General features: G+C 40.3%; 1 protein-coding gene across 4 annotated transcripts in view; it reads right to left on the bottom strand.

Moving 5' to 3' along the window:
* Nucleotides 1-18,315, bottom strand: part of CFAP54 (cilia and flagella associated protein 54) — a 372,444-nt gene that overhangs the window by 51,839 nt on the left and 302,290 nt on the right. For all 4 annotated transcript variants that reach the window (XM_008256922.5, XM_089308813.1, XM_089308814.1 and 1 more), the window contains 2 exons: nt 13,904-14,010; nt 8,852-8,993 (listed from right to left, as the gene is read on the bottom strand). In XM_008256922.5, coding sequence (XP_008255144.5) covers nt 8,852-8,993; nt 13,904-14,010 — 249 coding nt within the window. The remainder of the gene's footprint in view (nt 1-8,851; nt 8,994-13,903; nt 14,011-18,315) is intronic.

Below are 18,315 nucleotides of genomic sequence, written 5' to 3'. Positions count from 1 at the left end.
ACTCAAAGGGTGGAAGGGAGACAGGAAGTCCAGCTCTGATCAGACAACGGCCTGATAATGAACCTTCCAGGGCCCCGTCTACTTTTCTAGACAGGAGGGAACACACATGCACTCCCACTCTCCTCTACTTTATCAATATTTCTGTATTTCTAATTGAGTTCCTAGGACTGATTAAAGTCTATTTTTCTCTCTACACATAAAAGGTTTCAGTAACAGCTATGATGAGTTACCGTCACGATTTCATCAAGTGCTATCAAGCAAAATGACACTGTCTATATCATTAATCATTTCACATAAAAATGAAGACAGAAACATTACCTGATAAATGCCTTCCACTGCTTGCCTCAACATTTATCAAACAGAAATTTTACCTCGACAACATCTATTACTCTGGCATCACTTGAGGTAAACCACATACACACATTCTGAAATGGGCTGACTTGAGGCTGGGGCTGTGAGTGCCGCAGGTGAACTTGCCCCACAGAAATGAACACAGGGGGAATGCAGAGCTCATCATTCCTTGTCAGAAAGTGGTTGCAAGTATGGTTTGGTTGGTGAGGGGTCAGGAGGACAGAGTGACCCTTGCTCAGTGTTTGCCATTCTCTCTTAAAAGGAACATCTGTTGATTCAGTGAGGGATAGCTCTTTGTGTAACTTCCAGCTATTAAAGCCCATTAAATTCTTGGATGTAATTAAAATCCTCATCATCTTTCACCTACAATATAGAAAAGGCTTCCTAAATTATTTTTTAATTCTTTTAAGGATTTATTATTTGAAAGGCAGTTGTGCGCGCGTGCACACACACACACACACACACTGAGAGAGAGAGAGAGAGAGAGAGATTTTCCATCTGCTGGTTCACTCCCCAAATAGCCACAAAAGCTGGAGATGGGCTGGTCTGAAGTCAGGAACTAGGAGCCTATTCCCAGGCACATTAGTAGGGAGCTGGATCAGAAGTGGAGCAGCCAGGACTCAGACTGGCACCCATAGGGGATGTTGGCACTACTTTCGGTGGCTTTACCTACTACACCACAACACCGGCTACACTTCCTAAATTATTTCTCAGCCTTAAAATGTCTGCTCCCTTTATCTCTCCTTCACTCAACAGCATAGTTGTCTTAGAAAATTATATGATGAATCGTGAGAAACCCTTCCAGGTATGGTGCTGCCCTCACCTATTTCTACCCCTCAAACCCAGCCCTGCTGTCCCATAGCCCCTTCCTATGGAACAAAGTTCATTCACCATTTACTCATTCAACACTAACTGAATGCCTCCTACATGCAATGTAGTGGTGCTAAGTGATGAACAAGGTGTAAAGTTAGTCTTTAAGGAAATGGTGCAGTGAGAGGAAGGTGGGAGAGGCACTATTCCAGCACGCGGTGGTGAGATCAGAGGGCACAAGGCCTTAATTCCACTCATCTCTCCAGCTCCACTTCGCACTACACTCACCCTGAACTTCCACCACAATGGATATCTTCTTGCCCACCCCCCCCCCCCAATAAAAGGTCCAGTTCTGTGACTTCATATCTCATCTCCTGCTGCATCCTCAGTCTAGAGTGATTTCTCCACAGGTGTCTAACCAGAAGTTTCATAAACACCTACTGAAGAAGCACTAGGTCTGTTACTGGGCTAGATGCTGGAGTCTATGGATGAGTAAGATCCCTGAGCAAAAGAACTCACAGTCAAGAGAGAGGAATATCTATATCTATATATATCCCCACCATAAAGGGTGGGCATGAGACATTTTGGAGGACAAGGAAAAATGGCCTGTATTTCAGTGTACAGGAGCTATATTATGTTATCTGAACTATTCTTTCTCAACACCATATATATATATATATATATACACACACACAGTTTAATAAATTAGAATAGTTTGCACCAACAGCCCCAATATTGAGAAGAAAGGATTCCAGGAAACTTATCCTTCTGTATAGTGCATAATCCAGACAATGGGGAAATAAGAAAACTAGAAATCGAAGCCCATAAGCTGAACTATATAACATGGAAAACAGAGGAGGAATAGCACACTCTGCCGACTCAGTGGGGCTGGGGGTGCATGGGACTGGTGTCTAGAAGTTTGAGTCAAATAAGGTAGATGTAGAAGAGCTGCTGTAGCTGTCAGAGAGGAAAGAGCAGGATAGGCAGGAAAAACATTTGAAAGTTTTGCTGTTTATTACTGAAAGATCTCCTTGGATGTTCCTATGAGAGCCTCTAAAGATTTATATTATTTTCACTGGTTTTGAACATCAGATTGATGTTTCTTTGAATGCTACACTTTACCATGAGAGAGCTACCAGGTGGCTGAGATCACTATAATGACCTCTGTGTATCTATGGCCACACTCAAACAAGCTCTTCTATGCCAAGAACCCAGCTGTATTGATCTCTCTGTGTCCTCACCTCTCCAAGCCTGGAAAACTTCTGAAATATGTAATGGTTTCTCAAAAATGTTTTGCCAATTGATGCTAATGTCCAGTTGTATTTTTCTCTGTGCTTTCCTAGTACTTTGATATTTGTGATATATTGACTCTAAACTGATTTTAATTGCTTTGTACAATCCAAGCATTCCATAAATGTTTGCTGAACTAATCTTTGGTGACTTAGCAGACATGTTTTGAGCATGATATTATTATGAATAGGCTGTTTCCATCTTAAAATCAGGATGGTTTTCATCTTTCCAATGCTTTAAAGCACCTGAAATGCTTTAAACATACCCTTAGGCTGTGAATGACGGAGTGGAACAGCTCAGTCATCCTGAACCACTGCTATTCATCTTAGAAGACACACAAGGCCTTTCAAGCCACAAGTGATTGGAACACCTGTTTTGTAGCCCTCCTAATACATCAGAAATTATTGTCTATATTCTGAATTCCTTGGCTTGGTATGGACCCTAAGGATTTTTGAAGAACAGAGCAAGAAGAAAAATCAAAGGAAGGGAATAAGAAACAAGAAGATTCATTAAGGCCCCAACCAACCAAAAGGCATATTTTTGGGGGTTCTATTGAATAAACTACCAACAATCTACAATTTAACAGAAATAAACATGTCAGATTCTAGAAGCTATAATATCCTGTTTAGACACAGAAAAGAATCTATCTCTTCAAGTGTCCCAATTAACTTCTAATTAGCACAAAATAAAGGTTGTCATGACAATAAACTAGCAGATTTTGTCAATGGGATTTATTTGATATTATCCAGAATATAATTTCCTTTTTTAAAAAAGTATTGGTTAATACTATGGGGGAAAAATAAAAATGTAAATGTTACTTCCATTTCTCGACTCTCAAATACTGTGAGATAATTTGTTTGCCAATTCACTTAGACAAATAGTAATGTTTCTTCCATCTGCTGACATTCTTTCATATATACAGACTAACAGAACTGGAACGTATCTAAAATTCCCTGCTTTAAAACTAGGGAATAAAACAAATTCAGAAATGTGGAGGAGAACATCAAGAAGGAAAGGGCTTTGTCCCACTGGAGGGTTGACCCACACTAACATACCACGAAAGCAAACCACTCATCTATTTTAAGGCAAGGTGGGTCTTCTGGATTCCTCTCTACACTTACATTCAGACACCAACACCACCCTCAATCCCCATTTATTTCTTCTGTTTATAGTCACAATTAATCTTTTGGCTCAGATATTGGGCCCACTGTCATGAATTTGATACCTACTTCTGACCACCAGAGACATTTTGATAACTGTCTTTCGACCCAAACAGCCCATCTTCCAACTCAGAGCGGTATTTGAGGAAGAAAACAATTTGTTTTCGGAGTGAGAGGAAAGTTGGTCCTCCCAGTTGAATCAGTCTTATCAGTGACTGATGCTAGGTAGTAAATCTGAGTAATAGATACAATCCCAAATCCTTATTCCATGGACACCTACCCTCCTTCCACAAACTATCCAGGGTTAAAATGACTTATGGGATCGGAAGGAAACAATCCTTTTGTATATATGAACAACATTATGTATATATAGATTGGATTTAGGGACAATTTCAGCAAGGAAGTTTCCAGACTTTGATTCCAAGACAGCAATTGGGTAAGTTTGATCTGACTGAAAAACTGTGATTGTAAATTCTCTACAAAAGTACTGGAAAAATGAAAAGAGAGCTGAATTCTTGAAAACAGACATGAAAGGGCAATAACACACTTGAGAAGAATCTATTTCCCCATCTGTATAAAAAAAATCTCAGTTTGAGGTAAGTTGAACTATATGACCTCCTGGAGGATTTATTCTAAGTACTCATACATCAGTACGCATCATAGTTCACAGTGTTGTAACTGAGGACATGGAAAAGAATCTGCAAGCAGAAGTCTAGGAAATCTGCCCCATGATAAATTCAGAGACACAGTATAGAAGACACTAACACTGGAAAGTGGCATTTTGCAAAGGATACTCGCCCAATTCATTCTTCTACATCTGGGCTTGTTGCTTTCATAATAATGAAAAATGCTTCATTCACTCTACTGTTAAACTGAGATTGAAATGCCAACAAACAAACTCAGAAAATCAGAAGTAATCAATTTTTATACCTTCATAGAATAAAAGTTCATAGATATTGCAAACAAGAAAACAAAAGCCACATTAGTGATGTTCTTTACAAATTAAAAATGTTTTTACTATTGTTAACCAATTAGGTATTAACATAGAAGAAAATGACTTAAGAGAAGAGATATATCAGACCAAAAATAAAGAGATGGTATTGAAGACTTTCAGTGAAGAAGAGCAGGAATGGAAATTAAAGACCTGGAAACCGAACCAGGAAAACAGCAAAGGGAGGGCCCAGAATGAGAGGAATTAACAGTGATTAAGGCCGGTGCCACGGCTCACTAGGCGAATCCTCCGCCTGCGGCAACAGCACACCGGGTTCTAGTCCAGGTTGGGGTGCTCCTCTTCCAGTCCAGCTCTCTGCTATAGCCCAGGAGTACAGTGGAGGATGGCCCAAGTGCTTGGGACCCTGCACCCACATGGGAGACCAGGAGGAAGCACCTGGCTCCGGGCTTCAGATCAATGCAGTGCGCCAGCCGCAACACATCGGCCGGAGGGGCCACTTGGGGGGTGAACCAATGGAAAAAGGAAGACCTTTCTCTCTGTCTCTGTCTCTCTCTCTCTCACTGTCTTACTCTGCCTGTCAAAAAAAAAAAAAAAAAAAAAAAAAGAGTGCTTAAGATTAAGAGTGGCCAGTCCTCAACTGGAGCAGGGAGACCAAGAGGAAAATGGGATTGACACATTACTTACTAAGTATGAATCTTTGAGTACAAACCCGTGAGTGAGCATATGAAAGATCTCATTTAAAGTTAAGAATAGGGGCTGGTGCTGTGGCATAGCAGGTAAAGCTGCTTCCTGCAGTGCCATTATCCCATGTGGGCACTGGTTCAAGTCTCCGCTGCTCTACTTCCAATCCAGCTCTCTGCTATGGCCTGGGGAAGCAGTAGAAGACGGCCCAAGTCCTTGGGCCCTTGCACCCACATGGGAGACTTGGAGGGGCTCCAGGCTTCGGATTGGTGCAGCTCCGGCCGTTGCAGCCAATTAGGGAGTGAACCAGCGGATGGAAGATCTCTCTCTCTCTCTCTTTCTCTCTGCCTCTCCTCTCTCTGTGTAACTGACTTTCAAATAAATTGAATAAATCTTAAAATATATATATATATATATAAAGTTAAGAATAAAGACACACAAATCAAACCTACAGGAAAGAGAAATAACCACAGTACACTATTTGACTTTGCAGTGAACATTGTTTACAGGGTCTTAATAATAAAAATATTGAATATTCATTTAACTAAATTTTGTGATACAACAATATTAGAAAAAAAGGAGAAGTTGGAGAGAAGCATAAGTGAGCTCAGTCCTTGTATATTATAGCTGAAAGTCAATAGGTATCGAAAATTAGTGCCACAAGAAAAAACAATGAATTGCATCTGTCATTAGCACTGTTCAGTATGAGGGCACTTCAAAAAGTTCATGGAAAATGTACATTATGAATAAACTATGCATGAATTAAAAATGTTTTGCATCAAAATAACTCTTAATTCCATCTTCCACAAACTTTTTAAAGTATCATCACATTTCTGGATTCTTTCTTTTTCTTTTTTTTTTTTTTATTTGACAGGTAGAGTTACAGACCGTGAGAGAGAGAGACAGACAGACAGAAAGTCTTCCTTCCTCCCAAATGGCTGCTACGGCCGGAGCTGCGCCGATCTGAAGCCAGGAGCCAGGTGCTTCTTCCAGGTCTCCCATGTGGGTACAGGGGCCCAAGTACTTGGGCCATCCTCCACTGTCTTCCCAGGCCAAAGCAAAGAGCTGGACTGGAAGAGGAGCAACCAGGACTAGAACCTAGTACCCATATGGGATGCCGGCGCCACAGGCGGAGGATTAACCAAGTGAGCCACGGCATCGGCCCCTCTGGCTTCTTTCTTCCAAGCTAATGGTGAAATTGTTGGTACATCATGGGACTTATTTGGTCATTGAAATGTCACTGGAGGTGAAATGATGTAAGCTTTGAGAGCTAGCATGTTTTATGCCCTTTTTCTTCCCTGTTACCAAAGTGACTGGTGATGTCTGTAGGACGCACGTGACGGCAACCTGGCTGCTGGCAGGTGGAGACATGAACAGGTCCTTAGTTGACATACTCGGATTAGAAAGTTGCTTGTTACCTCATCTTTCATGGCTGCACTTACAAATGCAGAAATGGCTGACGGAGCTGAAGGTGGTTGCCTCTATAGAACAGGACTGTGAAGTGAGAAGTTGGGCAGGAGCTTGTCTCTTCTCATATTAAGTCTTTTAGATCTATTTTTGTTAATGTCAATAACTATAGAATATATATATAGAGAGAATATATATATATATATATATATATTCTATATTCTATATGTGGGAAGGAGGGCCCGGCTCCCACAACATGGCTCTGAGAGGGAGTAAACAAGTTCTACACAGTGGCTTCGGCTGCTTCATCAATTTGACTAATGAGTTGCAGGAGCTGACCCGACCTCTGATTGGAAGAAAGCCTCGTGCTCAGCACGTGGGCAGTGGAGCACGGATTGGTGGGAGAGGACTATAAAGGCGAGACAGAAGCGGCGTGGAGGAATTCGCTTATGCGCCGCGAGGCGCTGCAGATATCTCACACCACGAGCCGAAAGAATAACAAGAATGCGGACACACACCAAGTGGAATGCGGTTAGAATGAGGTTATTAGCACAGGAGGGAACTTGAGCGCACAACGCAGAGTCATTCGCTTAAACAACAGTGTCCGGTCCGGTGTCGTTCTCCCGCGAGCCTGTGGAGGAGCGACACTATATATATATTCTATAGTTATATATATTCTATAGTTACTGACATAGCTGGCCAGTGCCACGGCTGAATAGGCTAATCTTCTGCCTGCGGCGCCAGCACACTGGATTCTAGTCCTGGTCGGGGCGCCAGATTCTGTCCCAGTTGCCCCTCTTCCAGTCCAGCTCTCTGCTGTGGCCCGGCAGTGCAGTGGGGGATGGCCCAAGTGCTTGGGCCCTGCACCCCATGGGAGACCAGGAGGAAGCACCTGGCTCCTGGCTTCAGATCGGCACGGTGCGCCAGCCACAGCACACTGGCCACAGCGGCCATTGGAGGGTGAACCAACGGCAAAGGAAGACCTTTCTCCCTGTCTCTCTCTCTCTCTCTCACTGTCCACTCTGCCTGTCAAAAAAAGAGAATATATATATATATATATATATAAAACAGGTGTTTACATATATATTTTATATATATGTGAAGAAATTAGATTCATGGAGAAGTGGAAATTTGGAAAGTCAGTGCTTTGGGGGAAAACATGCATTCCCTATGCCTCTCATTTCCTTAGAGGGAAAGGAATTTCCACTCCACTCCCAGAGAAGGAGGGACACTTCCAGCTTCTTTTGGACCTGTCACTAACTGACCCCCATGACTGAGAAGTGAGTTATCTGACTGGCAAGCTTAGGAAAAGGAAGAGAGTATGCTAGGCTCAGCTCTTCTGGCAATCTTTGATTATGTTTTTTGGAGGTACCTTGCCTGTGGAACCATTATCTTTGCTCCTCCATGCAGTAAGCGTGGCAAGGGGCAGAGGGGAATAGAGAAGCCCTGTGGTTACACGAATGTGCCAGTTGACTGCGGGACTGTTGGGTAACTCTGGCTAAAACATGGGTAAAATATTAATAATTTCATTTGGCCACAGATTTTAAGCCATGCTTGCTAATCAACTTTGTCATGGGTGATCCTGACATCATCTCCATATATCTATCTGCCTCTCATACCCCACTTCTTAATGGGTTCAGAAATCAAGTGAGTGGTAGAAGGGTCATGATCCACCCTTCAAAGAACAAACATCAGTTAACATTAAAACCACACATCTGTGTGATCAGGTTAATAGAATAATATCTCCCCCTCAATTTTTTTTACTAGAGAAATAATATGCATAGAAAATGAAAGAAAACATGTTTACCTGTATTTTACAATTTTCTTCACTCATTACTTGGGTAATAAAATGTTTAAATGATAGAGTAAAAAATAAAAGTATTGTTATAAAGCTAGAAACTGTTGTTTCTTAGGATTTGCAGTTACATCTGAATAATTTTTATAGATTAACTTTATTTTTGCCCACTGTCAGATTTTTATAATCCATGTGCTTCGAGGAGCTTTGAAGGAAACACAATTTACGTGTTAAAGAGTTTGGTCATATCAGTAGTATAAGTGGAGAACATAGAGGGCAAAGAATCACAAAGTTCAAGTTTAGTCACACGATTCTGCTTTGATGAAGTAAAAAGACAATTCAGGTGGCCAGGTGTGATGACATTCATCCTGCTACAATGCCACTTTCCATTAGTTAGTAACTTACTTCCACTTCTTTATCAATTGACTTTTCTTCCCTTTCTTCAGTTTTCTCTGTGTCTTCATTTGAAGTAGCTTCAGGAGTTGCTGGCAATGATATCTCAGCAATCTGTGCAAGGTTAGACAGTTTCTCATGAATTGAAATAACTCTAAAAATAAAAAACACATAGGTATTTTACTTAAAAAGTTAACACAAGCACATGCCAATGTTTAGAATCAATTATATATATAAATATAAACATATATATATAGAGAGAGACAGAGACAGAGACAGAGAGACAGAGAGAGAAAAAGCCCTCTGGTATTTAACAAGATTTCTGACACCCCCAAGCACCACCTATTCAATCATTTCTTCAATCAAACCACACAAGCCCTAATTCTCATCAAGAATATGGTGTCCTCCATGCAGACAGCTAGGTAAATACAAACTGGCAAAAGCACAGCAAAGACAAGGAACACACTCCAATTATTGCTGAAAAAAGACAATAAAGTAAATAAATATCTCCTTGAGCAAGGAAACTCAAGCAATACATAGAAGACTTTCTCCTATGTGAGTTCTAAGTCCATGCCATTACTGGCTGATTCAAAGATAAGAATTTTGATAAGCTAGCAATGACTTTAAAAGGCCAATTAGTTGAGCCCACAACAATTCAGTATATCTAAGGAGGGGGCAGGGAGATAGGGAGAAAAATATCACGGAGGAAGGAAAAGCAGAAACTGAGGAGGAGGGTAGAGGGCACCGTGGCAACAGTGCTGAAGACAGAAAGTGTTGGGGCCACAGCTCAGTGCCCAGTGGATGCTCTGAAGGCAAGGGTGGGATAGTAGGGTGGAGGCAGAAGGCACAAGGCTTACAGCTGGAGGTGACTAACAGCCACCTGCCTTACCTTTAGTGAGTCTATACTCCAGGTAGAGCACATAAGGGCATGCCTGTGTGTATGTATGTCTCCATTCAAGCAAGGAAGGAAATTGTTATGAGAAAGACATAAATGATTCAAAGAAGAAAACTGGCATCAGGAATATATGAGAGTACTTCAAACTTTTGTGGCAAATAAAATTAATAAGGTATTTTGGCGCAATACTTTGAAATCTAAGCAAATGTGTAGGTCTTCAAAAATTTCATGAAAATATGTATTGTGAAAAAACTATGCATTTTTTCAAAAAAGTTTGCACCAAAATATGTAACTTTTAATTTCATTTTCCCACAGATCTTTTGCAGTATTCTTGTGTGTATGGATGTCAGTTTTCCAGCTTTCCTCAGCACCCTCATTTGCAGCATGGTGCAATACTTGGTTATCCCAAAACAGTTCTCAGCGATAAAAGTAGCCTTAATTATACATAAGAAGATACTAATTTATATAGTAATATTGGAAAGTTTTTATTTAAAGGGGCAATATTTACAATGTGAAGATCTACTGTTAAAAGTTCATTTGGAAAATTCACAAATTAATAAAATAGATCATCAGGGGACAGCATTGCTGTGCAACAGTTCAGGCTACTGCCTGCAATGCAGGCATCCCAATTCGGAGAGCTGGTTTGAATCCTGGCTGCTCTGATTCTGGTCTAGATCCCTGTTAATGTGCCTGGGAAGGCAACTGAGGGTGGCCCAAGTGGCTTGGGCTTCTGCAACCCACGTGGGAGACCCAGCTGGAGCTCCAGGTTCCTGGTTTTTGCTTGGTCCATCCCTGGCCATTGTGGCCATGTGGGGAGAGTGAACCAGCAGATGGAAGTTTTCTGTCTCTCTCTCTCTCTCTCTCTCTCTCTCTCTAACTGCCTTTCAAGTAAGTAAGTAAATAAATGGATAAAGAAAATGGATCATCTTCACATTAATGCTGGAAAATCTACCTGATGCATTGGGGAGAAAATTGGATTGGGAGTCAAAGGATTGGTGAGCCATGCTTGATTTCACAGCACACTGGCCACTGGGCCTCAAGTAAGACACTAACTTCCCCAACCCCACTGAGAGTCCTTTTACTGCCAGATCACAATAACAAAGTCCACTTCATTTAATTCATGGGACCACTGTAAGGATGAAAAGACACTGTCTGTCTGTCTATCTAGATATACAGATATACTCATAACCATAAGAAACCACAGAAAGGAAAGATAGTCTAAAACACCATTCTTTTCTCCAATATCTTGAGGAAGATTTCTTCTTTTGCTTCCCCAAATAACATATCTTTTCTTTGTAACACAACACTCCTTGGTACCTACTCTCTGGCGGTTGGTCCAAAGATACTCTGCAGGTACCAAAATCCTCAATGCTCATGTCCCTTACATACTCGTAAAATGGCATAGAACAAGTATGTGCATCCTCCCATGTTAATTGTCAGTCTTTAAATTATCTATAGATTATATAATACCTAGTGCTAATATAAATATTATAAAAGTTGCTATACTGTATTATTTAGAGAATAATGACAAGAAATTAAAAGATTTGTACATGTTAAATACAGATGCAATATTTTTATATTTATTTGTTTCAGAGGCAGAAAGAGAGAAAGAGCATGCTACCATCCACTGGTTCCCTTTCTGAATGCCTGCAATGGCTGGGGCTGGGCCAAAGATGAGATTTGGTGCAAAGATCTCAATCCAGGATTCCTATGTATGTGGCAGGAAACCATCTCCTGAGCTATTACTGGTGCCTGACAGGGTTTGTATTGGCAGGAAACCAGAAATAGAAGCAGAGCCAGGTATTGAACCCAGGCACTCTGATGCGGGATGTGGGCATTTTGACTGGTGTCTTAACCACAAGGCTAAATGCCAACCCTAGATGAAATTTTTAAAAACATTTATTTCCTATCCATCATTGTGGGTGGAGTATATGGATATGAAACTCCCAGATATAGAAGACCAGCTGTACTTGGAATTGAAGGAAGGATAATTTATTCTTTGCTGTTGGGGTAAAGATTATGAATCAGTGTCTACAACTGTAATTTCTGCCTCAGAATGCATGGCCCATTCTAGCTTCACTAAGAGGAATTTGGTATTGGGCAAAGCAGATGGGCCCTTGTACAAGCAGCAACATCAGATGATCCAAGTCTCAGTTATTGGAATCTAATGCTATGACCTCCCCTGTCCTACATCTTGTTCTTTCTTCTGTTTTCTGGCTTGCCTTTGATCCTGATTTCCCTCTCTCCCCATGGACTTCTACACCTGTCCTCTCTGGATGTGGTCCATCCTTTTTGACTTCCATCATTAGCACCACCAGCAAGCATCTACCATGTCAACTCCCCATAGCCTCTGTCCTCAAGAGCTACTGGACACTGTCACTCAAGATGCTGTGTCTTGTGCGGCTGCATCCAACTAGAACTAGAAATGTGGGTGACAGAAGGCTTAAAGGCAGGAATATCAGGCAGAAAACTTGATCTTGGACACAACAGTGTAACTACCATTTAGGCAAAACTGCACAGAAGTCTGCATGTATATTCATTGAGAGCACTATCTTTTCCTTTGTTGCTGTAAGAAAAGTGCCCAAATTTAAAATATATTTTTCCTAATGAGAATTTAACTGGAAGATGAGGAAGTGAGAATAAAAGAAGCAACTACGATTCATACGTCACTCAAGTTTTTTCTTCTTTGGCTGTGTTTTTCTTTTTTTTCTTTTTTTTGTGACCCATCTTATTCATTTTATCTTTGCCTTCTAAAGAAGGATCAAGAGCAATTCCTCATGTACTGATCTTGACTTTCATAAGAACACATGGAATGCCACCTTTGATTACAGAAACAGTCCATTCTCTCAGTGCCACCAAAAGACAGACCAGATGAAGTTTATTAGGTGCCCTCCTCTATAGTGCTTGGTGACAGGAGTTTGTTCCTATGTTAAGTAACCCTACTGTTGATCATAAAAACACCAAAATTAAGACTCTTAAAATAAATGAAGAAGTCCATCAGTTTGATGACTTTCTGCTCTGTTGAAATTATAATCATTTTCACCATGTTGGAAAAATAAAATGCATGCAGTATTTCTGGATTCACTAGACCAGTGGACACTTTCCTAATGTTGTTCTTTAGCTGTACTGGTATATAACCTGGGCCTGGGTTTTCTGTTATTTCCCTTAAAAAGAAAAAAGAAATAAAATTGACTGAATAATTGAAAGTATGCCAGCTCTTGAAACAACTCTTGTTTTATTCTCTTTCATGGCAAGGCCAAGAAGTCCTTCAAAACGAAAATCATGGAGCATGACAAGACTCTCTAGGGAAGGACAGAGAATTTCCAATTCACCACTCACTAGGCACATACTAGGTACTTGGCTGGGCAGAAGCAGACCCTGACAGACACAGGTGTTAGTGCTTTCAATTTTTCAAAACCATGTTCATACATTGACTGGATCCTAACCATAACCCAAAAGGTAGGAAGAGCAGGTAGCATCGTTTCCATCCTTTGGTGGAGATACTGGAGGATGAGGTCACGAGGTGAATGAACAATGGAGTCAAAAGTAAACTAGCTAAGCCATGAAAAAAAAATTTTAACACAAACAATTTGGTAAAGACAATTAGGAAAACAGAAATGAGACGAGCAAAAGTTAGAGATATTTTCAGTTTGATAGAAAGGGAGGAACACAACTTGGGAAACAGACTTTGGGCTTTAGGAACAACACAAAATAGAATTCAGTACAGAGGGAAAGGTGAGACAGGGAAGGTGGTAAAACTTGGGCTTAATTATGCAACCCGATGTACAGCTACATTATTCTTTAAACTCCCAAGGAATTACAGGGAAAATGTAGTGTAGACATCCTTGTATTGTTTATAATCTTTCTAAAATGTATTGACTGTTCCTTCAACAACCCTAGGCACTACCACCTTATTATTCCCCATTTACTAATAAGGCAACTGAGGCATAAAGAGGTTAAATAAACTGCTCAGGGTTGTGAAGGTAACAAGGGGGTACACCCAGCTTTTGAACCAAGGCCTATGGGATTCAGAGTTCACACACTTAACCACTGCAGTACACTTCTCCTCTAAAGAAGATTCTTTAAAAAAGTCTTTTCCAAGGTCTCCTATGATTTACCCTTTGTCACAAAGAGGGCTAGAGAACAGAAGATAATTCATCTTTGCTTGCCTGGTCAGTGGAATCCAGAAAGAGCCGGTACACACACTGCTACTAACAGAATATCTAATGTCTGAAATCTTCAGGGGCTTCATATTATATGCATACAACAACAAAACCTGTAAGAAAAATAAAATGTGACATCAAAATTACACTTTGCCTCCAGAAATGCAACATTCATTTTCAAAATAATATCATGGCACTTTAAAAAGTTTTTCTTTAGAAAAGTGATGTTTTTGTCCCAATGCCTTTAAAAGAGAAGTAATATGAACAAGGACTGCGCAAAGGTTATAAGATGAAAATAAATACTATTTGGTAATAATTTATTTCTGAAGAGTGACATTTCATGTGCTGTGATTAGGTTTAAATCTCAGTCTTTGGGGGCCCTCTATGGAAAGCACTAGACACATAGCTGATGAACATACAGCTTAGTTTCTTATTTCTTCTGCATCTGCACCTTTCCTGTCAATGGGCAGAGCCACTACCACGCATGCAGTTATGCTGTGCCCTTTCCTGCCCCTCACTTAGTCTGTATACAACTTCCCACCCTTAATACTGAAGTATTCTCTTGATGATTTATGCTCTAGTTATTTCCCTGCTGTTTGGAGTCTGACAATTCCTAGAGTCAATCCCATAGGATAGAGCACTCATATCCAGTCATGGACACGGAATTTTGGATTCATAGAAATGTAGAGACAGTCTGATCTAATTCCTTCATCGGAGATATAAGAAAGCTAAGACCCAGAGCTGCCCGTCAACATGGACAGACTGGGCTCCTGCATTGATCTCTGTTGCTTCCTGGCATATCAGACTAAACTAAGAGTAAAGGGACTTTTTAAAAAGCATAAATCCACAAGGATAGAAAGAACAAGAAAGAAGAAGAAGCAGACAAAAGATGTCAATGACACTTTGAAGAAAGCGCTTAGAAAGAACATAGCTGCCTCAGTAGAGAGCACAGGTGGTGTCCTCAGAGCCTGCAGAGAGGTTGCCAGCAACAAGCTTGGACGCGAACACTGCAAAGGCTCTAGGACTGGAGGCTCAAGCCTCTTAGAAGGCACGAGTTGTGGGTAAAGGGGCCAGGTGTAGCAGGTAAAGCTGCTGCCTTCAACATCAGCATCCCATATGGGAGCAGGTTCGTGTCCTGGCTGCTCCACTTCAAATGGCTTAGGAAAAGGAGCAGCAGATGAATTAAGTACCTGGGGCCCTGAACCCACATAGAAGACGTGGTTGAAGCTCCTAGATCCTGGCTCTTGGCTTCTACTTGGCCCAGCACCGGCCATTGTAGCCATCTGGAGAATGAACCAGTAGATAGAGGATTCTCTCTCTCCTCTCTCTCCTCTCTCTCTCCTCTTCTCTCTGTAACTCTGACTTTCAAATAAATAAATAAATATTTTTTTAATTTATAATACAAGTTGATTTATTACACCAATATTGATTATGACATCATAAGGCTATTAACGATATTATAATTAATTTTGACATCATAGTTGTAGAGTCAAGATGTTACAATGACTTTATAATATCAAAATTGATTTTGCCATCATAATCATTTCATAATGTAACAATTTTAGTTCTGTGACATTGCAATCATTAAGTTAAAACATCACATGAATTTTGTACATGCCATTACAAAGATTGTGACATCACAATAGTGCTGTATGACCACAATTCATTAATATCACCTGCATTTCATTTACATCACAGTTGCTTATAATGTCACAAGGTAGGTTTATGCCTTCACAATAGTTTTTTGGGAATTAAAATTGTTTGTCTAACAATTCATTTTGACATATCAATGGATTCTATGACATACCAATCAATTATGAAATCATAGGTTTTATGATACAATACCACAATAAATTATGAATTCACATTGGTGTTTGATGAAATTATGATTACTACATCACAATCTTGAGTTTATGAGATCACAATGATTTTATGACACTAAAGTTGATTATGATATCACAATCATTTCATGTCATCATACTTTATTATAATGCACAATGCTGGCTTATGACATCACATGGTATGTAAAATGGGGTTTCAATGGATTTTATAAAACCATAATGGTATTTTATCACATCCCAGTGGTGATATCACCATTGATTATGATGTCAGTGCTACAGTAATGACATCTAACAGCTTTTATTATTTTGCAAATCATTATGACATCTCCACAAGTTTTTTATTTTATTTTTTTTATTTTTATTTTTTTGACAGGCAGAGTGGACAGTGAGAGAGAGAGAGACAGAGAGAAAGGTCTTCCTTTGCCGTTGGTTCACCCTCCAATGGCCGCTGCGGCCAGCACGCTGCGGCCGGCTCACCGTGCTGATCCGATGGCAGGAGCCAGGTGCTTCTCCTGGTCTCCCATGGGGTGCAGGGCCCAAGCACTTGGGCCATCCTCCACTGCACTCCCTGGCCACAGCAGAGAACTGGCCTGGAAGAGGGGCAACCGGCACAGAATCCGGTGCCCCGACCGGGACTAGAACCCCGTGTGCTGGCGCCGCAAGGTGGAGGATTAGCCTAGTGAGCCGCGGTGCCAGCCAATCTCCACAAGTTTTATGACATCCACAATTGTGGCATGCTGGTATTGCCTGAGTGGGTGGGTTGACCTTGAGCACAGGTACCAGACTCTCAAATAAATCTTTTCTAAAACACAAAAAACAAAAAAGGCAGGAGTAGGTGGAACTACAAGCAGGAGCTGTCAACAACACCCCTCCCATCTCTTTTCTGGGCATAGGCAGCCAGAAGAGTCCTCACCCCCATACCTTCTATCTCCTCTGTGAAATTCTACTTTGCTGTCTGTTGATGTTAAATCAGAGAGGACCTATGCTCAGGGACATTAGGTACTGAAAAAATTGGAATTAAGTGAAAGTCTACATTCTGAATCAGAGCTACTCTTCCACTCCACTGCAGTTGCTTTTTTGAGCAGTGAAAGAGAAAACACCTGCAGATGTTCTGACACTTCCGCATCCTTTAATGAGAATACTGGCTCCTTATGCATCTATCCTATGACGAGACCTATAAATCAATAAGCCTGACGCAATATGCTTTTTAGCACCTTATTCTAAATGAGAATAGGCAGCCAAGAGTCACTACACAAAAGGCAGAAATTTACAGAAAGGCAGAAGACTTACAGAAGAAAGGAAATTAGAGAATCAGATGCAAGACAGAAGAGAACTTTAATGAAACTATAATTAATACCCTCAGAGAGAAGAAAGACAATATTGCATCCATGAAATAATGGTACCATAAAGATGGAACTATCAGTGAACAACACAGACAGCTTAAAAATTAAAAAGTATGCTAACGACAACTAAGCAGACAGTAAAAGATTGGAAACATAAAGTAAAATCTCCTCAAAATTAATGAAAATATGAATAATTAAGGGAGAAACAATAAGAAAAATACTCAACCCACCAGTTTAAATAAAGGAATAATAGAAATTTCAGAAGGTACAGAGATAATCAGAGGGAAGAAATTATCAAAGAAAAAAACCTCCATGAACTGAACAATATGACTTTCCAGATTAAGGAGGGTACCCTAAGTATATTCAGCACAACAGAAGAAACACACGCCAAGGCAGGTGAAAGAAATTCAGTTCACAAGTGATAGAAAGAAGAGTGTTAGATGTTCCAAAGTCACAAATAAAGAACTAGGATTCCACACTTGATACAAAGCTACATAAAAGAATTGAAATCGGTATGTCAGAGAGATACCTGCACTTCCATGTTTACTGCAGTGCTACTCACTGTAGCCGAGATATGGATTCAACTTAGATGCCTATCATCAAATGAGAGGATAAGGAAAATGTCACACACACACACACACACACACACACACACAGGAATACTATTCAGCCACAAAAAGAAGGAACATTTGCAACAACAAAGGTAAACCTGGAGGCCTCCACGTTACATGAAATAAGCCAGATACTAACAAAAGACCACATGATCTCATCCACATGTGGAATTTAAAAGTTAATCTCACAGAAACTGAGGTAGAGTTGTAGGTGGTGGTGGTGGAGAGGAAAGGGTGTCACAGATGTTGGCCAAAGGATATGTAATTCTAGTTAGTTAGAAAGGAAGAATATTTTTAAACTTGTCCAGAATTGACAGATATATAACAGAGAGTAGATAATTGCCTGGAGCGAGGAAAGGACAGAAGTGATGACAGAGAGAAATGGGCACAACTACTAATGCTTATGAGATTCTTTTTTTATGTGAAGAGAATATTCTGAAATTGTGGTGATGGTTGTACAGCTCTGTGAACACATTATATTATATTGTATTATATAATTTAAATGGGTGAATTGTAGGGTGTGAATTATATCTTAATAAAGCTTTTCCTAAAAAAAGAATGACAGTGTAAATACAAAAATAATTTATATTACGCATCTGTAATCTGGATAATCTGAAAATAAA

Source organism: Oryctolagus cuniculus, chromosome 11 (genome assembly GCF_051225735.1).
Source record: "Oryctolagus cuniculus isolate XC-2025 breed Fujian yellow rabbit chromosome 11, ASM5122573v1, whole genome shotgun sequence".
Taxonomy (NCBI): Eukaryota; Metazoa; Chordata; class Mammalia; order Lagomorpha; family Leporidae; genus Oryctolagus; species Oryctolagus cuniculus.
The sequence above is the reverse complement of the archived record's forward strand: the minus strand, read 5'-3'. Positions and strand labels throughout refer to the sequence as shown.